General features: G+C 56.4%; 2 protein-coding genes across 6 annotated transcripts in view; one reads left to right on the forward strand and one right to left on the reverse strand.

Moving 5' to 3' along the window:
• POMT2 (protein O-mannosyltransferase 2) overlaps positions 1 to 7,924 on the reverse strand; it is a 45,419-nt gene extending 37,495 nt beyond the window's left edge. For 2 of the 3 annotated variants that reach the window (XR_016226628.1, XM_002719630.6), the window contains exons 1-2: positions 7,479 to 7,924; positions 242 to 326 (exon numbers count right to left, since the gene is read on the reverse strand). Coding sequence is in view for 2 of the 3 variants with exons in the window: in XM_002719630.6 (XP_002719676.2) it covers positions 242 to 326; positions 7,479 to 7,924 (531 nt within the window). In the remaining variant the exon portion in view is untranslated. Of the gene's footprint in view, positions 1 to 241; positions 327 to 3,620; positions 3,804 to 7,478 lie in introns of those variants that run through there. The other variant, XM_089322430.1, reaches the window with a different exon arrangement.
• Positions 7,925 to 8,029: 105 nt separating this feature from the next.
• Positions 8,030 to 17,514, forward strand: GSTZ1 (glutathione S-transferase zeta 1). 3 transcript variants are annotated; one of them, XM_002719629.6, is made up of 9 exons: positions 8,030 to 8,161; positions 10,934 to 10,985; positions 12,596 to 12,663; positions 13,159 to 13,239; positions 13,534 to 13,659; positions 15,096 to 15,174; positions 15,631 to 15,683; positions 16,361 to 16,410; positions 17,051 to 17,514. In XM_002719629.6, exons 1-9 carry the CDS (start codon positions 8,147 to 8,149, stop codon positions 17,175 to 17,177), a joined length of 651 nt encoding a protein of 216 aa, XP_002719675.1. In that variant the 5' UTR covers positions 8,030 to 8,146; the 3' UTR covers positions 17,178 to 17,514. The 3 variants fall into 3 exon arrangements, with proteins under 3 accessions (XP_002719675.1, XP_017204945.1, XP_008270215.2); XM_008271993.5 differs by lacking the exon at positions 8,030 to 8,161 and adding an exon at positions 10,632 to 10,667; XM_017349456.4 differs by lacking the exon at positions 10,934 to 10,985.
• The last annotated feature ends 4,378 nt before the right edge of the window (positions 17,515 to 21,892 follow it).

The raw sequence follows: 21,892 nt of genomic DNA on the forward strand, positions 1-21,892 counted from the left end.
ATATGGGATTCCAGCCTCTCAGCCGCTAGCTTAATCTACTGTGCCACAAAGCCAGCCCCTACACAAGCTTTTATATACACACATAATCCTTTTATTTTCTTAAGATTTATTTATTTTATTTGAAAGAGTTACAGAGATAGAAGGAGAGACATAGAGAGAGCGTCCATCCACTGGACCTGGCTGCGACCCCTTGGAGCCACCACCCCAGATGGGCGAGCGGCCCGCTCGGCGCGCTGCTTACCTTTCCCAGGGGCGGGTGCACGTCAAAGAAGAAGGTGCGGTTGATATAGTAGCTTCCCATTTTTCCAAAGTGAGTCTCATCCCAACTGAAGGAAAAGAGAAAGAGAAACAAGAATTTTTAAATTACCATAAAACTCAAATAGCCTTAATTAAGCACGGTTTAAATTACAGTTACAACCAAAGGCTGTTTCAAGCAATTAATAACAAAGTTTGAATTTAAAAAAAAAAAAAAACCTTTGACACAAGTGACTTGAGCAAGTTAGGCACCGAGCTGGTTACTGACCTTCAAGTAGACAGATGAGAAAGGTTAGGAAACATCTGCCAACCAGTTACCATAAATTTAAGCTAAATATAGCCTTACTCTGTGTCTTTAGTTTTTATATCTTTTAAAACTATCGCAGAGGCTGGCACTATGGTGTAGTAGGTTAAGCCTCTGCCTTCAGACTGGCATCCCATATGGGCACTAGTTCACGCTCCTCTTCAGATCCAGCTCCCTGCTAATGCAACTGGGAAAGCAGTGGAAGATGGCCCAAATCCTTGGGTCCCTGTACCAATGTGGGAGACCAGAAAAAGCTCCTGGCTCCTGGCTTCAGATCAGCCCAGCTCCGGCCATTGCGACCATTTGGGAGTGAACCAGTAGATGGAAGACTAGTTTCTCTGTCTTTCCCTCTGTCTATAATTCTACCTCTCAAATAAATAAATAAACTATCCTATTTATTTTTTAAAAGCTTTATTTATTTGAGAGACACAGAGAGACAGAAAGAGAGAGATCTTCCATCTACTGGTTCACTCCCCAGATGGTAGTCAACAGCCAGCACTGAGCCAGGAGCCAGGAGCTGCTTCCAGATCTCCCATGTGGGTGGTGGGGGCCCAAGCACTTGGCCCTCTTCTGCTGCTTTCGTAGGCCATTAGCAGAGAGCTGGATCGGAGGTGGAGCAGCCAGGACACATATAGGTATGGCACCTATAGGGGACGCCAGCATCGTAGGTGACAGCTTAACCCACTTCGCCACCATGCTGGCCCCAACTTTTTATTTATTTTAAAAGTAATATGTTTATAGTAAAGGGCTTATAAGAGTTTTATTCCAAATCTGGTAACTCCTAGCTCTGAGAATATGTTTGCTATGTGAAAGTACATTACTACATTTGGGGGCTACTGGTCAGCAAGAGCCTTCAATTTTGCTCACAGACCTTGTGTTATGTAATTGCTGGTTTGAGTTAATTAATCTTATTTAGTGAGCTAACAGCTATATAAAAAGTTCAGGTTTTCTTACTAACTGAAGAGTATGTCTAAAACTTATCCATGGACTCTGTGGTGTAGGTGTAAGCAGGTAAAACCACTGATGCCAACATCCCATATGGGCACCAGTTCGTTTCCTATCTGCTGCACTTCTGATCCAGCTCCCTGCTAATGTGCCTGGGAAAGCAGCAGAAGAGGCCCAAGTGCCTAGGCCCCTGCAGCCACATGGGAGACCCAGCAGAAGCTCCTGGCTCCTGGCTTCGGCCTGGCTCAGCCGTAGCTGTTGCTGCCATCTGGAGAGTGAACCAGTGAATGGAAGACCTCTCTCTCTGTGTCACTCTGCCTTTCAAATAAATAAATGTTAAACAAACAAACAAACAAAAACCCTATCTTCACCACCTAAGTTATTTTGCCTCTAATACAGACAGCTATCAGACACCATGTGGTCTTTCTCGTTCCTTCCTTGCTCTTTCCTCCCTCTCTCCTCCCCTCCGCTTCTCCTTTCACTCAGTGGCTCCTGGTTGGGCAGAAGCATCAACTTAATTCTGCACCTGCTGAGCACACTGCTTGACGTGAGCCGACAACACCGGCACAGTGAAGTCCAGGAGAGAGATCACTCCCGAGGAGTGTGACAAACAGCTCTGCGGAAGGAGAGCACGCCAGTTCTGGCTCCATCACACGCACCCCAGGCCTCACCTCTCGTCTACACCAGGAAGGCCACTGCGTCTCTGCCATGCCCCCTCCAGACAACCCACAGAAAGACTCGGCAGCCTGTGCCGCACCTCACATGCTGGGCTCCTTAGACTGCTCCAACTCTGCCTGCAGTTTAGAAGGCTACTTGGAAACCTACTGACTAAGAAGTACGAGGCTTTGCCTCCAAAAGTTTCCCAAGCTAAAGCAGCAGTTTTACTGATATGGCTTGCTTGTGCTGGGACAATCCTCCACAGCTCTCTTGTGCGCCCACAGGGCTTAAGGGTGTGGCGAGCATGCGAGGTCCTGACCCATCTTTACCCAGGCCATTTCTCGGGGTTACGCTTCCAGCAAACAGCCTTGCGGACAAAGCGGCGCCTCCTCTGGGACAGAGCGCGGCCTTGCTTACTGCCCTGCTGTCAACAGCAGATCCCCAAGCTCAATCTCCTCAGTTGTGCTGTAGCCACTGCCCTGCACGCAGCCAGACTCCGGCCTCGCAGGAGAGTCTCTGGGCAACGAACCAAAGCCCATTCGCTGATGCACATCCTGCCTGCTCTAAGGGATAAAGTCGTTCATCTCTGCCCAGGACTGGGTCTTCTGCTGGCATCCATGAAACAGTGACGGGCTAACTTATTAGCCTGCAAGAGGTAAAGATAAAATTCCAGATCCTGAAAGTCTGGGGACAAGCACAGGATGGTGAAAGACATGTAAGTCTGTAAGAAACAGACGAGGGCCCCAGGAGCCGCATGAGGGACTGGACGACTCGTCCCTGGAGTCAGGTAGCAGCCATTCTTGCCACAGGGCGGACAGTGGGAGTAGTAACCATTCCCACTGTCCACCTGTTCAAGAGGCTGCCTGGAGTTGGTGGGGGGAGCACTGAAACAGGCTGTCCAGACGCTGCCTTGGTTATGGTTCACTCTCCTCTGGACAAAAGCAGGCAGAGCTGTGCCCCACCAGAGGGGCAGCAAGCATGACGGCCTGACTGAAAGGCAGTATGGATGTGGCTGCTGAACCAAGAAGTTTCCAGAGCTTTACTAAACTGTGCAGGAATAAGGACTCTGCTAGTCAATGAAGAAGTCTGAGTAAAATGAACACACAGAAAGACCCTAGGGGGGTTAAGGCCTCAAAAGTAAACATGCCTGCTTACTGGCTCAGAGCCACTCCTTTATGTCCCATGATCCCTCCTCCTCTCCCACCACCTCAGCTGTTTTAAGATGATGAAAGGTGGGGCCAGGGTTGCCATGTCTCCCACAGGGACTAAGGGCCATACACACCCACGCCAGTATGCTGGGGAACTCCAGGGAGGAGAGAGACTCCAACTCAGGGCTCAACTGTCCTCTCCATTCTTCCCAGCCTCCAGGAGGTGGAGGTACTAGGCACTAAGAACTGCAGGGGGAGCCTTAGCGGCACGTACAGGCACCAGAAGAACACAGGTCCCCAAGCTCACTCACCCCACATCCAGCGGGGGCCACAGGGGGCAGAAAGCTTCTTCCCGCCTGTTGCATCCAGCACCCTTCACACTCCCCACACACCCCAGCTGGGAAATGGCATCATCCCCACTACAGCCCTTGTACAAGCCTGTTACCCTCATTAGCTCAAGGGGAGAGAGTACCCAAATTCAAGTGACAGAGTTGGAGCCAAGTTCCCAGTGGGGAAGGGAAGCCGTGACCTCCCAGTAGGGTCCTGTCGTTCCCCCTCTTCGCGGAGGAACGACACAGGACCCTGCGCTGTTCTTTTGTCTGCTCGGCCCTCCCCGGGTTTGCTGCTGGTTCTTCCCGGGTTGGCTACTGTCCCTTCCACCTCTGTGGAAGGGCGGTTCCCCCTTGCCACTTTCCCCACTTCCGCGGGGGAGCGGCACACCGCCGGCCGGCTCTCTCGGGGGCTGCTCAGGTGTTCCTTCAGATAGATGTTCTTGGTGCATGTTGGCTCTCTCCTCCTTTATAGTCCTCTTCCACCAATCCCAACTCTGCTAACCACACGCCGAGTACGCTGCTCTCCTCCAATCAGCAGCAGGATCAGCTCCTGCAGCTGTCAATCAAATTGGCGAGAGGCAGCTGTGTAAAAGTTGTTTACTCCTCTCCCAGCGCCATATTGTGGGAGAGCAGATGCATAGAATAAGTCTTAATTCGAGTAACTTAGTCTAGTCCGAGTTGCTCCCCACAGGGTCCTTGGGGCCACATCAATGTACTATCGCTGTCGTTGCCACTGCAGAAAGTAGAGCTGGCGTTGACCCCAAGTGTCAAAAAGGATTATCCCATTCAAGGCCTGCTGCACGCAGAGGTAACCCCGCCCCGCCTAGTGGTCCAGGAGAATTAATACAAATCCCTGAAAGAGGAAGGGAAATCACAGCTTTAAGGACTCCACAGCTGCAGACTTCCTGAGGGGCCATTCACCAGGAAAACTGCGCCACCTGCTGGAAGCAGATAAAAAGTACATCCTTTTAAACGGCAACTATTAATCTACTGAGCTCCTGTTAAAATTAGGTTCCTGATCCACCAACACCTCAGAATTCTCGGGCCTGATATCCCCAGAATGGAGCGGGCCAATTTGAAGTCTACAGAAAATTAGGGAAGGGCTCAACAAGCCTTGCTGGTCTCGTGGGACATTCAAGAGTGCAGCCAGCCTGGCCCTAGAGGCATCTCAGCTTTACATGAAGTAGCAGCTCCCCCTTTGGGAGAAACTGTCTTCCACCCCAGCACAGCCTGTGGCTCGGCAGAGCCCCTGATTCACGGACGTTTCTCTAAAAGCTTGTGCCTGATGCACAAATAGTAAGGCTAAGTTAAAAGCTGATGGTGTCCACTGAGCAGCAGCAGTCATCCAGCCCCAACGACAGTCCTCAGTGGGCTGAAGTATCAGGTGTGCACGCCACTCGGGAGACTAACTACAGAGATGAGACACCCCTCGCAACAGCTGAGAACTGTGGAAACAAACATGGCTGCCTGCCGATGGGACCGTCTGGATCATTCACGTAGTGCCTGCACTAAGGGCTGCTACGCTGGTAACACTGACTGGAATCAGACTGCTTGCTACCACAGCCACCAGGATCAACAACGCGCCAGGGTGGAAACACATCTAGCGCCAGAGACTGGGCAACGTGAAAGAACTGCTCGCTTCTGAAGCAGAGCCCACGGCAGCTCCCCAGACCCCTGCCAGAGCCTGGCCAGCGGGCCTTGCAGTAAAGGAAGACACGCTGCGTGGCACCTGTCCACCCGCTCCTAGGAAACAGACCACAGCAGAGCTGGCTCCCTCCTCTCGTCGGTCACCGGCATTTCACTGGAGCCAATACTTTCTCGGGTTTCCCTGCTGCTGATGCTATTTCGGTCCAGTCATCTGACTCCAGATGTACCACTGTGGCCCTTGAACCTACACTTGGTTTTAGCTTTCCACATGTATCCAGTCTGACAATGATGCGCCTTTTTCTCACGATGGTCCCACATACTGGGCCACTAGCCAAGGCACTGACGGCCACTCCACATTCCCTACCACCTACAGACATGCATATTGCCGCACACTGGACCATCTCCTCAAAAACCAACTCAACAAGATGGCGGACTCCACCCCTCACCTCCTCCTGCTCCACACCCCCCAGTAAAACAGTTCCATCACCTAATGCAGTCATCCTCAGGAAGTTCCTCTCCTCTTGGCTGCCAGGCAAGCAACAAACAGGAAAAGGGGGTGGGGGGGTTCTATGCACCTGTCTATTCCCTGAAAGAAACCCCGGATCAGCCCCAGAGGGCTGTTCTAGGGGACCAAACCCTAGCTCGGTCACGTGGACTCATCCAGGAGCAGCGGGGCCCCGGAGCATGAAGACAGCGGTCACCTGGTTGTGTGCACTGCTGTTTCAGGTCTCCACAGGGGCCCACACGTGTCGAGGTGGAAGACGTGATGACACTGTGGCCATTTCTGCCCCTGGATAAGAGCAGGGGAGAACTGAAGAGAAGGTACAGTTACAACACTGAGGGTGGGGGACACACTAATCACGTGGCAGTGAAAGGAAGCAAAGAACCCCAATCCTGGAGAAGGAACACCCTAGATCCCTGGAAATACAAAGAGAAGGGAGACACCTAGTGCTCTCCTGATCCCCCAGGTCCAGCACCAAAGGCCGGCTAACCACCCAATGCTCACTTAAATCAAGTGGCAAGTAGCAGCCTGTTCTGAGTTTGTCACCGCACTAGGAAAACTGAAAAACCCATGTGGATATGGTCTGACTGGAACTGTTCTGATGTGCCTGATGTCACACAACCCCAGCACGTGTGCAAACATGTGGGTCAGCACCAAACGCTACCAGTGTGACGGACAGAAGTCACACCCTTTCCCTGATGTCCTGTACAATGATTGGCAATGACACTGCCCGTGTGACTTAACCAAACCAATGTAATGATGAGCTAAATTAAATTTAACGGTGATCCAAATAAAATATAACACAGGGCGCCGAGCAGAGCGCTCTGCACCACTTCAGGTAGCAATGCTGGAATGGGCCTACTTGCTGTTTCCCCTGGGAGTCGGGGGTGGTTATTGGCAAAGGCAACGAAGATCAGAGGTCACTCCAAACTCCCATGCACAGGTCATAATGAACACACTGGCCTTAGACTACATCCCAGTTCCCTAAAATAAAAACTCACTGCCCCTCCACGCCAGCTTATTCACAGGTGGCTGAACCCAGAATGCCAGAGGGCATGGTTGAGGTAAATACCATAGGTTGGCCCCACCCTGCTACTTAGAGACCCACTGAGAGTAGCCTTAAATGCTGAGGCGAACTGAACAGATATGGTATCACTCCGTGGCCGAATTAACCATTTTCAAGTAGTTTACCTTTCCCCCCTTCCAGCTGGAGACCATGATCATCTGGGTCGTACCAAATAAAACCTTTCAGAAAACAGATTCCTTCTCACAGGGCAGCCCCCGGCCTGCCTCCTGACACCCTGCTCTATAGGAGGGAGGTGCCCACTAAGAACCTTTCCCCTCTGCTAATGCCTGAAAAGCCTGCAGATTAGGAACTCGGGCCGTGCCAGAAATTCCCAATTCCCTGGGGAAAGTTCAAAACACCTCTGAAAGCTACCATCTCGGAGGTAGGTGAGACACTCCAGCACAACCTGGGAGGCATGGACACTGCTCCCTTCAATCCTAAGAATCCCACTGCCCCTCCCCACCACCGGGGCAAAATCGTTTTCCCGCGCACACAAACTACACCTCACAGGGGCCAATCTCAGGTTCCCCTCCACCGCCGCCCCGCCCCCTACGCGTCCCCAGGCCAATCAGAGGGCACTTCCGGTTGCCATGGTGACCGTCGAGCTCGTCCAGTCGCTCACCAGATGTGCCGCGGCTCCTCCAGACGGTGGAAGCGGGTGGCGAAGGACAGCAGCGTCACCAGGGCCAGCGGGACCCACCGGCCGACCGCCTCGAAGCGCCACGAGCCCCGGGCAGGCCGTTTGGGGCTTCGCGCCGCCGCCTCAGTACCCGCGGCCCTAGCAGCCTGGGAGGCACTGCGGCCCCTCCGGGGACGCGGCTCGGGCCCGGCCAGGCCTCCGCCCATGGCCGGCGGCATCCTCCCCCTCCTCAGGACCGCCCTCCGGCCCGGAGGCACGCTCGGTCTCGTCAGCCACCCCGCCGAGGAGTCACAGAAGAGCAGCTCGGGGTGCTCTGGGAAGTGTAGTTCCCTCCGCCGGCAGCGGAACGCGGAGCCCCGGGACTTGGGCGGGGCGGACAGCGTGGTCGCCGCCCGGGCCGCTAGGAGGCGGCCAGTGGCGCAGAGCATGTCGGGGCCGGGAGGGCTCAGGGGCCCGCAACTCGCAGCGGCTCCGGGAGTCGGGGCGTGGCCAGGGGGCGGGCCGGGGCCGAGCCCGGAGCGCGGGGAGAGCCCATTCCAGTCCAGCCCTCGCCCTGTCCAGACGGGAGCCGCGGGTCCTGGGCCGTAGTCGTCGATGAGTCCCAGGCGCTAAGTGTCTTGGTCTGGAAGAGGGGTCGCCCGAAGTGTAAGATGCAAGCGGCCAAGGTCTGTGCCACGCCCCTCTGGGGAGACGTTCGCTAGGTAGAGAAAGGGAGATCCCCTTGGGGGCGAGGTCAGAGTTAGCCCGCCGCGCTCTGCCCACAGCTCCGGCAACGACTCCCAGCGTACAGTGCGCCGCGCATGCGCGCTGCTGGCTGGCCCTTGTGGTCCCGGGAGTGGCGGGTTCTAGGAGGCGTCCTCGCTCTAGCGCACGGGGCGGCGTGGATTCGCCGCGTTCTCTGTCGCCTTTTGTCTCCGCCTCCCGGTTAATGCACGGCGCTGCGAGCTCCTCTCTCCCTAGGCGTTTGCATTTTCGGAGCGCACCCAGGAAGCATGGATGCGGCGCTCCAGAGCCGCTGTCTCCGGTGGCACCGGCCTAGAAGCCGGTTACATAAGCGGCCCGGATGAGTCCTGTGCGCCCTAAGATTTGCGAGCCCCTGTTGTAGCTCTGAGGAAGGTGGGGCATTGCATCCCGCTGATAATGCCTAGCCCCCACATTTGCAAGTGGAGTTTTGCTCTAATACCGTGTGTAAGAGACGATTTAAAAATAACACCTGCTAGGGTCATCCGAAAGCATATTTGAATTGGAAATAGTTCTTCCAGGAGCACTGCTAAGATGGATACTTTATGCAGGCCTAAATTTGAGCTTTACAAGTACAAAAAAGAAAGGGCCAGCACCGTGGCATAGCAGGTAAAGCCACCGGTTCCAGTCCTGGCTGCTCCACTTCTGAGTCAGCTTCCTGCTAATGCACCTGGGAAAGCTGCTGAAAATGGGTCAAGTCCTTGGACCCCTGCACGCATGTGGGAGACTCAGATGAAGCTCCTGGCTTCGACCATCAGCCTGGCCCAGCCCTGGCTACTGCAGCCGGTTGGGGGTGGGAGGTTTGTGGGGGGTGGGGGAGTGAACCAGTGGATGGAAGATCCTGCCCCTGCGCCCCACCTCAGCCTCTTTGTGACTGCCTTTCAAATAAAGAATTTTTTTAAAAAAGTACAAAAAGAAACATGATGTGCAGCAGTCCCCCTTTACCTGCGGTTAACTGCAGTCCAAACATATTAAAAGGAGTATTCTAGAAATTATAAGTTTTAAAATTGTGCACCTTTCTGAGTAGTGTCATGAATGCCTGCGCCACCCTGCTGTGTCCTGCAAAAATATTTATTTGAAAAATAGAGTTACAGGGAGAGAAAGAGACACCTTCCGTCTGCTGGTTCACTCCCCGAATGACCACAATGACCGGGGCTGGGCCAGGTGGAAGCCAGGAGCCAGGAACTTCTTCTAGGTCTCCCACAGGGGTGCAGGGGCCCATCTTCTGCTGCTTTCCCAGGTACGTTAGCAGGGAGCTGGATCAGAAGTGGAGCAGCCAGGACTTGAACCAGAGCCTGTATGGGATGATGGTGCTGCAGGCCGTGGCTTAACCAAGTATGCCACAGCACCGGCCCCTATAAATCTTTTTAAATAAACTAAAATAGAGATGTTCCTCGCTTTACAATGGGATTACATCCTGGTAAATCCACTGTAAGTAAACGGAAAAAATACTGTTAAGCTGGAAATTCATTTAGTATGCCTAAGGTACCAAACATTGTCGCTTACTTAGCCTTGCCTGCCTGTTCCAGAGCGGTGGGTGTGTGCTCAGAACACTTAGATTAGCTATGGTTGGTCAGAGTCATCTACTGCTAAGGCTATCCTGGAGGAGGGTTGAAGACCTCAGCTTCACAGATGGGCACACTGTGCACGTGATGGGATGCGGGAGCACAAAACACAGCATCTGAGAAACGGCTGCCACACGGCTAACCATGGCGTACTAGAGGTTCCTCCTCCTGATCGTGTGGCTGGGAGCTGAGGCTCACGGTGGCAGCCCAGTATTGGGTGAGAGGAGGGGACAGGACAGATTTCCGCTGTGTGTATATCACTTTCACACCGCTGTACCATGCAGGCTCAGACAGAGCCCCTGGGGGCTGCCAGCTTGTGACCTCACGTCCAGGGTGAATGTCAGGTGTTTTATGTGGCCAGCTGAGCATCTGGGAGGAGTGGTGGGTGGGGGGATTGAAGGAGAGGGGCACCAAAGCATTGGAAAACAAAATGGGAATTGCTGGCCTTTGTGCCACTGTTGGAAGGGATCTTTTTAGGGCAACCCTTTGTTTTACAAATGAGGGAGCTGAAGAGAAAGGAGTGCGTCCAAGCCTACACAGCTGGTTCCTACTCTGGATCCAGACCCCAGGTTTGGCAGCTCCCAGCCCACTCCACCACTTAAGCTACTGCCCCAAAGCAGGCCACACTGGCTCCCAGGACACCAAGCCTGTCTGCACCAGGTGCATCAGAAACTGCCTATGAGTTGGAAAGAGATGCCCTTTCCGACTCGAGTCAAAGTTCGGCTGACGCCTGTCCAGCCCTGCGTTCCCATTGGCTCATGGGGTCCACCCCTTCAGGGTCCCTCCCCGAGCCCTGCAGCTCCCTGAGGGGACTGTTCCCCGGGAGGTCAGAGATCACTGGGGCAGCATGACGGAGTCTAGCAAGGTAAGGAAGGCACTCCCAGGCTAGCTGCTGTGCGGGGGGCCACTGGACCTGGGGCACTTGGTGCCTGCACCATTTGGAGCTGAGGGACCTCATGTGGCCCTCAGGGCCTCTGACCCAGAGAGCTGAGTCTGGCCTAAATTGCCCAGACAGAGGCCTGAGGAAGGAGGCCTGGCGGGGTGGGAAGAAGACGTGCTGGCTGGTGCCTCCTCCCAGGGGGACCCCACCGAGCCTGGGTTCACGCGCACCCTTGTCCTCTCTCTTGCCAGCCCATCCTCTATTCCTATTTCCGAAGCTCCTGCTCATGGAGAGTTCGAATCGGTAAGAGGTGCAGCTCTGCCACGCTGAGCATCTGGGCAGCGTGCAGAAGCCCCAGGGGGTTGAGGGGGCTCCTGGGGTGCCTAGCCCTGAATGGCACTGCACCAGGAAGTGTAATAGGAGGGCGGAGGTGGGAGGAAGTGGATTGTTTCCCCCAGGGACTGCCTGTTTGCCCCACACTGCTCTCCCTTAGCAACCGCGCTTGAAGCAGGCTCACAAAATCCAGAGGTCCCTGGCAACTGGCAGAGGAACAGCTGGCCTCCCGGGGTTCTGTTTGATCTGGCAAGTTAAACAGAATGGGACCAGCGTCCACGGCAGAGGCTTCGGGAAAGCAGAAAGTAGGGCGTCCTGGTTTAGTTCTGGTTCCCCCCTCCCTCCCTTGGCCTACCCCAGCCCTTAGCAAGCTCATGGTCATACAGAGGAAGAGCTCGCTGAGCGCTTTCGCACACATGATTCAGTTTACACCTCTGCAGCCTAGAAAGGGAAAACTGAGGCACAGGGAATCAGAGAACTGAGGCCCAGAGGCCCATGAAGTTAACTTGCCTGGGGCAACACAGCTAGCAAGTGAACGTAATGCGGTTTGAACCCAAGCAGCCTGCCTCCAGAGCCAGGCCCTAAATGCACACCCATTCCCTGAGACCCCTTCACCTCTGTCCTGCAGTCACTTGAGACTTGCTGGGATCATTGAGCAAGAGCTGACACCCCTGGCTCTGGGCCGCGGAGCCTCTGCCCTGGCTGAGCCAGAATCCAGAGCAGTGGGAGCGCCAGCCTGCTGTGTCCTCCCCGCCTGTGCCCCAGCCACGTCCACTCTCCAGGGGGAGCGGAGCACCGGCCGAGGAGGAGCCCCGTATTTTCCAGGCCCTCCTCACACTGTGACACACCTCAGCTTCCTCCCCTCACTCCTTTGCCCTTACCCAAAGCCAGCTACCAGTGGCCCGGGGCAGGGTGCAGAGGTGAACAAGACACAGCCCTCTATCTCTTGAGGGGAGTGCACAATAATCCATAATGTAGATGGTTAAATGTAAATGATTTGTTGGTTTGTCTCTTTTCCCAGCCTGAGACTCTAGTCTTGTACATTGGCTTAACTTCCTAGCAAAACTAGCTACTAGATATCCAGAGGAAAGCAAAGCATAGCTAGTCCATTAGAGTGTTAATTATTTAACCCTTATCCTCACCCCTGGGGAGAGAAAACCAGCCCCAGAGAGGATATAGGCCATGCAGCGAATTCCTACTTCTGCAAACTTCAGGCAGTCCCAGTTTTTCTCTATCAGGTTACAGGTTCCTAGATACAGGGAAATAGCACAGTAAAAAAAAAAAAAGACACAGCCCTGCTGTCCAAGGGCCCAGTGTGCCTGAGCACACACCCTTAAAGCACCACCTGGGGGGTGTGAAGGCCACAAGTTCAGGATCAGAGGCAGAGAGAGCCTCAGGCACTGGGGTGGCAGGTGGGGGTGACAAGGAAAGCTGGGGAGCAAATGGTGCCAAGTTGGGCCTTGGCCACACGGCAGGGCAGAGAAAGCTGCCCATTTGCAGCCTCATGTGCCGGGAAGGTAGTCTTCTTGGGAGTGTAGCCAGAGGCTGACCCCAGCTCTGCTGTCTCTGGTCTCTCCCAGCTCTGGTCTTGAAAGGCATCAACTACGAGACGGTGCCCATCGACCTCATAAAGGACGGGGGGCAGCAGGTAAGGAGGCAGTCCCCAGACTGCAGTGTGGGAATCAGAAGCCTTGGAGAGGTGCCAGCAGCGGTGTCTGCTCCCTAGAAGTGAACCTGCTAGCTCGCCCTCATGGGACAAGGCGGCAAGCTGTGCAGTAGTGGGAGCCAGGGGCCTGTCTCTACCAAAGCTTGGGCTCTTCAATGCTTGACTGCAGGAGGGTGGGTCCTTGCCCTGTACTGGGCCCCCTAGCTGGCCGGCGGGGGTAAGAGCCACCTCAGTGACCACCATGTGAGATGCAGGGGGATGGGGGATATACACAGCTAGGCCATTGGGAGGAAGCTGTAGCTCAGCGGCTGGGGGGACTTTGGGTACACAAGGTATTACCCTGGGTGCGGGAGTTAGGGCCTTCCCAGGGAAGGGACGTGTGGATGGGCAGCGGGCCTGGGCTTTTCCTGCTCCCATGGTTCTGCTCAAGCCGGCTCAGACCCTGCCACCCAGCCCACCGCGGACGTGTCTCCACAGTTCTCGGAGGAATTCCGGGCACTGAATCCCATGATGCAAGTGCCGACCCTGAAGATTGATGGACTCATCCTAGGCCAGTCCGTGAGTACAGGGCCTGGGGAAGCACCTGCCGGCTCTTCCCCACCCATGCATTGCCGGGGCACCTAGCACACAGGGGCTCGAGAAGGGGAGAAGGAGGGTGTCGGGGAAGCAAGGAGAGACTTGAGCATTTGGGAACTATGTTCTGCAGGGCGAGATTCAAAAAGACTCCAGGGCTGGATTTGAGGAGGGCAGGGGGAGGTGGGGAGATGGGGGTGGCACTGGGGGAGGAAGCACTGTCCCTCTGCTGCGGGGATTCCCAGCCCGCTCCCTGCCTCCCTGTGCCCCTCCGGACAGCTGGCCATCATCGAGTACCTGGAGGAGACCCGGCCCACCCCGCGACTCCTGCCTCAGGACCCAAAGAAGAGGGCCAGCGTGCGCATGATCTCTGACCTCATCGCGGGCGGCATCCAGCCCCTGCAGGTGGGGCCCCTGTACACCTCACCCTTGCACACCTCTCACACACTGACTGTGACTGTGGTGAGCCCACAGGGAGGGGTGTGGCTTTGGGGAGGGGGGCAGCAGGAGGACTGAAGGGATACTGGGGGACTTCAACCAAGGTCCTGCGGCGAGAGGCTGGGAATCCCACAAGTCCTCCACCCAGTCGGTCCTCAGCTGCGTTGCAAGGAGCCCAAGGTTCCCAAGGATGCATCGAGAGGGTTGGAGGCGAGGAAAGGACCAGAGCGGCTGGGGAGAGGCTGAGCAGGCGCAGGGCCCGGCGCAGCTCCCTTCTGTGGGCTGTGCATCACGTACCTCATTCTACTGTGCTCCGCCTTCTGCTTTGTGGCCTCTGCGTGTTTTACAAATTGAAGGTCTGTGGCATCTTTGTGCAGAACAGGTCTATGGCACCGTATTCCTGAGAGCTCAGATGATCACTGGCACCTCTCAGCCACATTCTTGATTAACTTACATGTTGCTTTTCTAGACATGAGGCTCTTGCACACTTCGTGTAGTGTAAACATAGCTTTTAAACGTGGGTACCTCCAAAGGTGCATGGGAAAAGGAATTAAAAATAAGTTTATTTTCGTGCAAAAATATTTTTGAAATCCATGCCTGGTGTTTTCCTAATAGGCATTTTCCATGGACTTTTCAAAGTACCCCTATATGCTCTGGGAAACCAGAGAACTTCATGGGACTCACCTTATGGCAGTGGTCTGCAAGCGGACCCGCAGTATCTCGGAGTTACGCCTGTGTTGGGGGTCCAGTAGGGTTTCAAACAGTGCATCTGTGCTACCTCCTGGCACCACAATGATGGAACAGCCTAGAAAGGTGGAGTGACTTGGCTGAGTCACATGGCTCCGTAGCAGAGCAGGGACCTTGGGCTCCTGGGCCACCACCCACTGTGTCATCTTGCTTTTTTTTTTTTTAACAAAGAAGGTCGGAGCAGAAAGACCTCCGCATTTAACGGGTGAGGAAACCAGTCCAGGTGTAAAAGGCTCTGGGAGTGGCCAGGATGGAATGAGAGCGGAAATCTCTGGAGCCAGTCCTGTGCACCCCACCCCCCTTTCCTCTGACACACTCCCTCTCCTGCAAGGGGTTGTGTAAGGGAGAAACACTGGAGGCGAGGGAAATGGGTCTCAGCCATTTGTGGCCGCAGCCACAGCACCGTCCTGTGACCCTGTTCTTGCCCATAGTTGCCAAAGTCCCCCGGCTTTTGGTTGACAGGGGCCATTTGTCGGCCTGCGAAGGTGGCTGGATGGCCACCTTCTTCCACCCTGATGGGAAGAAGGGACTCGAGAAACCTGGGGGAAGGAGTAAGTGTACAGCCAGGGACAGAAGGGACCGACGAGGGGACCTGGCTGATGGCGAGGCCCAGCCAGGCTCCCGGAGCAGTCACAGGTGTTCCTTCGGCCACACAGAACCTGTCTGTCCTGAAGCAAGTGGGAGAGCAGAACCAGCTGCCCTGGGCCCAGAAGGTCATCAGTTCTGGCTTTAAGGGTGAGTCCCCCTCCTGCAAGCAGACCAGGCGGCCTCCCACTGCAGCGCCCGCGCTGAACCGGCCGCCCTTGCTGCTTTGGGCTCGGCATGGGTGAGGGCACGGCTGTCGGGAGACAGTGGGCTGAGCAAGCCTTGGTCAGGCGCTGGCACTTCTGGGGACCTCACGACCTGAGGGCCCTGGCCCTTCAGAGCTGGATGGCCCGATTTCTGCTTCATTGCCCACTCCAGACAGGAAACTGAGGGAGCTGCGGCTGGCCAGTGGCAGGCCTTGTCCACTGTGGGGAGGGGGAGCGGGGGAGGGCAGCTAGGCTGGCGGATCCTGGGGTAACTAGCTCGTCCCCAGACCTGGCTGCCTCATGCCCTGTAGCAGCCATGCGCCAGCCTGACACTCAGAGAGGTCGGGGACCCCTTTGCTTTGCGTGCCCAGCGTGAGGCTGTTCATGTGGCCTCCCACAGCCCTGGAGCAGATCCTGCAGAGCACTGCGGGGAAGTACTGCGTGGGAGATGAGGTAAGCCTGCCCCCACCTGCCCCCAGCAGCCTCCCTCCAAGGCTGGCCTCTGGCTGTCACCCCCTTCCTCTTGGACTCAGCCATTGTCCTCCATCCTCACCCCCAGGGCAGGTGTGGAGCTTCCAGAACAGACACCCGCTGGGGGGACCTGGGGGCGGGCGGGAACCTCTGTGCTTCACAGTTAGCCTCCTGGCAGTCAGCTCATTCCTACCAAGCTGCCTCAAGAGGGAGCGAGTTTCTCTTTCCTGGAGGTGATCAAGCTAGATGGCCACATCTCTGCGTGATGAGCTGGTCCAGGCATCAGCTGAGAGATGAGACCAGATGATGTCGCCATTCCTCCCAGTTCTGAGAGTCTAGGATTCAGGTGCCCTGACTCCTGCAGGCTAAAGCCCTGGACCTGTGGGACTTCTGCTCACTGTTGGGAGCCATTACTACCTGTAATGGCCAAGGCAGTGTTTGGCGAGCACAGGACCGTCCACCAAGCCAATCAAACCTGCTCACTCACGGAGTCGGTTGTCGGGGCTCCTGGAGGGTGGCCTGGGATGAGGCTGGGGATGGGCGAGGAGCGGAAGCAGATGGCAGGGGCCAATGCCCCAGGACAATCGCAGTGGACATACCCAGCCTAGCCAGTGAGGCTGGGGTGCTCACGCTGATGCAAACCCACCCAACTCTCTCAGGTGTCCATGGCTGATCTGTGCTTAGTGCCTCAGGTGGCAAATGCTGAAAGGTAAGGGATGGCCCCACCCTTCTGGCTCCACCCACAGGCCCTTCCCCACCCCATGTTAGCTATTGGAGTAGCCAATCATGTAGACCCTACCCCAGCCAGCGAAGGAGCCCACTGTGCCAGGCCACACCAGCCACCTGGGCCTAGAGGAGACAGGGCAGTAGAAGTCACTGAACTGTCCCTGCCATGCCTCCTGCACCCAGGTGATCCTGTACAGATGGCCCCTGCTCCTGAGAGGAGGTGGCTCACCTGGTGGACACCCAGGAGCACCTGCATGCTGTCCCCAGAGCAGTGAGCTGTACCTCTGCTTTCCTCCATCGGCCCTCAGTAGGGTACCAGTGGAAGGCCTCAGGGTAGGCAGTAGAGCTATGGAAATGCTAGATGTTCCCTGCCCCAAGAAGCTCATCACGCGGGTAGAGAGTACACGTAAATGCCTAGCACTGACCTTACCACAGTCGGTTCTCAGTAGGAACAGCAGGTAACAGAGGCCAGTGACACTGCCCAAGACCTACCCATCCCCAGAGAACTACCTGTGACTAAGGTTCTCCCTGACAGGCCCACCTTCCCTGGCCAGCCCCATGGACCCTGCCCAGCCCTGCCGCTCTGCTCTCTCACTGCTTAAGGGGTTGTTTCTCTGCCACAGGTACAAGGTGGATCTTAGCCCGTACCCTACCATCAACCGCATCAACAAGACGCTGCTGGCCTTGGAGGCCTTCCAAGTGACTCACCCCTGCCGGCAGCCCGATACACCTGCTGAGCTCAGGGCCTAGACCCCGAGCGCTACCCTGCCGGGACAGGGGCCGGGAGGAGGGCACAGGAGCAGAGGCTGGGTGGCCTGGAAAGGCCTAGAAAGGCCTGGAAAGGAGCGAGTCCTAACCAAGGAGGCAGGAGACCAGAACTGTAGCTCTTGACTTTGACCTGTGGCCCTGGATCTGCCTTCCTGCTGCCTCAGTCCTATCAGCTGTCAGATGCAGGGAGAGCAGGTGGTCCTGGGGGGTGGGGGGGGGACTTGGGGGGAGGTCTTAACCTGCTGTGTCATGGGGCAGTGATGAAGACAACCTGAGGATGTGCATTAAAATGCCTGGCGGATTTGCCACGGCACCATGAGGAAGTCTGAGCGCCTCTTCCTTTCCCCTCCGACTGTACTGCACTCTGGAGGATGCCCACACTGAACGTGGTCATTCAGCTGAAGCCCAGAGTGGGTATTCCACTCGGCAGTTAAACCACCCGTGTCCCGAATCAGAGTGCCTGGGTTCGATTCCTGGCTCTAGTTCCTGACTGCAGCTTCCTGCCAGTGCAGACCCTGGGAAGCAGCGGTGATGGCTCAGGTAACTGAGTCCCTGCCGCCCACATGGGAGACCTGCATTGAGTTCCTGGCCCTTGGCCCAGCCCCACCGCTGCGGACGTTTGGGGAGTGAACCAGCGGATGGGAGTGCCCTTGTTCTCTGTCTCAGCGTGTGTGCACCTTTCAAAGGCTGACGCCCTTGCTCGGTTACGACTGAGCTGGGTCCCAGAGATGAACACTGTCCCAGCTGGACTCCACCCCGTGTCTGGAATGCTGGCAAAAGTCTGTCAGCCATTTGCCCACCCTGTGGCAGGCCTGGTCCCTAAATTTAAAGGCCAGGAAGAGCAACAGGCCCCAAAGCTTGCCTATTAGACTCTCGAGAGGACAGAAGAGGCAGCGGGACGACAGCACCTAGTGAGCAGCCGAGTGCCCAGGTGAGGGATGGCGCCGTGGTTCAGGGTCCCACTCCAGCACTGGGCGAGGCGCCCTCTCCATCCAGCCCCTCAGCCCCAGGGGCAACTCCACTGACAGATGGCCCTGGGAACAGGAGGCAGGCTCCCCATGGGCAGCATGGACAGCTGCTGACCAGGCCACCTGAGGACGCCAGCCAGGTGACAGTTTTCCACGGGCTTCCCTGGCAGGAGCCAGTTCCTGTGCATGGCAGTGTTCAAGCAGACGTTGGAAGGAGCCTGGTGGCTTCTGGGTGACTTTCCTGACCCATGCCTAGATTACATTTCGCCTGCATGGCTGAGGCTACAGAGCCCTGTGTGTCTGGTTCAGTTGGAAGCCGCCTTCTCGGCCACGAGTCCCATTTCTCCAGGCCCAGCCCAGGGCACCTCATTCTCTCTTCATCCTGGGCTCCTTTGTGGCATGCCTCTTAGATGACCTGGCTTTGGAGCTCTGGAATGACCAGGTGGGCCCCTCTGTCCTCCAGGTCGGTTTGTCCTAGCAAAGGCAGAGGGAAGCGGAGGGCGGTGGCTGAGACTTGACAGTGAAGGAGACCCTGTGATACCTCCTGTCCTGCCCTCTGCCACCGGGCACCCTTTTCCTCAAGGCTGGTATCCAGACGTGCCCACTGGAGGAGGCCCAGTAGCCCTTGACATGACACCGGAGACGAATGTCTGCCAGGAATCATCACCTCCCGATTGCACACTCTGAAACTGAAGGTGATCAAAACTCCTGTGGGTTCTACAGATAGAACGAGCTCCAGGGAGAGGTGGTGTGTTCCTTCACCCTCAGTGCAGTGTGCCCCTCTGGGTGTGGAGAGGTGGTGGGAGCTGCGGGCAGGCCTCAGGGGCCACGCCTGGCCAGCCGGGGTGCTGGGATGCTGCTGTCGCTGTCCCAGGACACAGGTGGCAGCTGTGTCTGCCTCTCACCTGCCTTTGGGAACTCTAATCTGAAAAGATTTCCAGCACTGCTGAGGCTGCCAGGCTCCTCCCCGACCTGCCTCTTCCCAGTCTCAACTCCAGGCAATAGAGACATTCAAGAGACCTCTGGGAAGTGAGAGAACTGGATAGAACATCCCCCGCCCCCAGGACCAGGTGCAGAGCCATTGATCACCTGAGGCCACTCCCGTGCCCTGAGTGATGCTGGAGAACAGATCTCGTGAGGGTGTGAACTGGGGTGTCTCCCAGGAGAAAAGCTGGTGGCTGTGCTGCTCTGGCTAGTAAAGGATTGGTCCCTGGTCTCCACTCAGCCCACCGACACGTGTGGAGCCCTCCCCGACACACCCATGGCTGCGACTCAGGATGGGTGCAGGTGGTTCCGGGAATACAACAGGACCCCCACTGCCACGGAGCTGACTCCTTCCACCTGCTCCTCAGTTTGTAATTGACCAGTTCCAACTCTTAGCACTCAGCCTTGTGGGTCTGTCTCCTGTCTGCTCGTCTGTTCCAGGATGGCTTCCGGGAGTGAGCTGTGTCAGTTCAGCTGGGTCTCTTCCTATCAATGGAGGAGCCTCTCTAACCTGGGATTCCTCCAGCCCTCCTCAAATCAGTGGCAAATGACACAGGACTGCAAGGAGAGCAGGTGAAGAGGTGACACAGCCGTCCTGATCAAACACCACGACAAAAGGCCCCGCCTCTCACTGGTGCATGAGATGCAGCTCATCAACTAAGGAGACTCACCTGCATCTTCCCCGAGTCCAGGCTGCTAGTTCAACAGGTGTCTTCCAGTTCGTACCAGTGTGAAAGCCAGGCCGGGGCCGGGCGGAGGCGGCAGGGGATAAACGCTGTGGCTCTTCCCGTGGATGCACCCGGGATCCCAAGTCCATGACGCCTCCGTGAAGCACCCCCCATTCTTGAGTTCTATGGAGAAATGCAACCAGTGGAGTCTATGGGGGGGGGGGTGTTGAGTTATTTTATGGGGCCAGCCCACGTGATTGTGGAGGCTGCGAAGTGCCCCCAGTCCGCCATCTGCGAGCTGGACACTCCCGCGGCCTGAGAAGAGTGGTTGTCCCAGGTCCAGCAGTGAGGCTGGGGAAGGGGGTCAGTTCTCTCCTCTGCCTTTTGCTCTGTTCAGGCCCTCGGTGGGCTGGATGGTGCCCTCGCCACGCGGGGGAGGGCAGCCTCCTGCGGCCACGGCTCCAGATGCTGATCTCATCACAAGCCCCCGCCGATGGCCAGGGTGCTTGATGTGGGTGCGCTGTGGTCAAGGGGGCACAGAGGACTGACCACCACACCCTCCTTTCTCATCATGTTTCCCCCAAACCCAGACGAGCGCCCTTCCCCACAGACAGGTGTCTAAACCAGAGACGCTCACTGGAGGCCCCTCGCCGGGATCCCTCTGTGCAGCCACTAGAGGGGGACGCGGCCCTTCTGGTTCTCGGCTGTGATGGTTTTAGTTTTAGCCCCATCTCCTGACCTCGAGATGTGTTTGAAAAGGATTATTTTGAAGGTTAAAGCCAGAATCTAAGTCATGGGAGCTATCCCCATGGTCCGCAGTGACAGATTGGCCCCAAGACCCAGGCAGGGAACCATTCTTGCCTCCCCCTCCACCCAGAACCAAGGAGAGGGCCTCAGCTCTCAAGGGCTTGCAGCGACTGCTGGTATCTCCGCAGGGCCCTGGAGACCGGGGCAGAGGAAGCCAGGGAAGCCAGGCAGGTGCCGGCACTCCGTGTGGGCGTTGGTCTGTGCACCACCTCCGATCCAGCTCCCTGCTAATGCACCTGGGTATGCAGTAGGGGATGGCTCACTGGGCCCACGCACCCATGTGGGAGACCCGGCCCGGCCCCAGCCACTGCGGCCATCTAGGGAGTGAACGAGCAGATGGATGACACCCCCCCCCCCAACTCTGCCTTTGAAATAATGAAACTGAGGACTGCAAGACAACGCGGCCCCAGGGGAGCCACCAGTGAGGATCAACTGAGGGATGGAAAAGGGGGGTTCCGGGAAGGGCAGGGAGAGGGGCAGAGGTCCTCTCGGAACGACCACACTCTCCGGACAGGAGGAGCAGCCCTCCCTTTGATCTTGAGGCCTGTGGTTCTGAGCCAGAGAGGCTAATCTCGTGTTTGCAGTCCCGGGGCCCCGTCCCTCAGTGTGGCCGGTGCTCAGTGGTCGGTGGCCCTGCTGATCAGGAGCACACAGACCTCAGGCGAGCATTTGCCAGCTTCAGCCCCACCCTCACAGGGCCCTTTCCTCTAGGGACTTGGGACTGGCTATCTGGGGGACAGGAGAACTTCCTGCTCTGTTCTCAGAGGAGCTCAGCTGTGCTCTAGGGAATGAGAATACAGCATTTCTAAAATGGCCCAGCGTGAGGCATGCAGTTCCCCCAGGCACCTCGCGAGACAGGCTCCTGCCCTACCGTCTTATCCCAGCACCGAGCACCCTGACAGCCTTGCTCCAGAAATGCCTTTTCAATGGGAAGGCGTCCGTTCTGTACAGCCACGGCTGATGGCCACGGCTGGTGGCCCCAGCCTGCCGTCCCAGAGTGTCTGTCTCCTCCCTCTCCCTGGTAATCCCTATTTTGGTACCTCTAGAAGATCACGAAGGAACAGCTATTTCCCCAGGCACACAGACTTTGTCTCTAGGGGTCAGACCAAATGGCTTCAAGACTTATTAATTAAGCGTCTATCAAGGGCTTTAAAAACAACCTCCCCTGAGACTCCAAGTCTGCAAATATGGTCTTGTTTTAGAGACCACAAGGATCAACCAAGCCAGTATGTCTCTGGGCTGCTCTAACACAACACAAGAGACTGGGCAA

This window comes from Oryctolagus cuniculus, chromosome 20, assembly GCF_051225735.1.
Source record: "Oryctolagus cuniculus isolate XC-2025 breed Fujian yellow rabbit chromosome 20, ASM5122573v1, whole genome shotgun sequence".
Classification (NCBI taxonomy): domain Eukaryota; kingdom Metazoa; phylum Chordata; class Mammalia; order Lagomorpha; family Leporidae; genus Oryctolagus; species Oryctolagus cuniculus.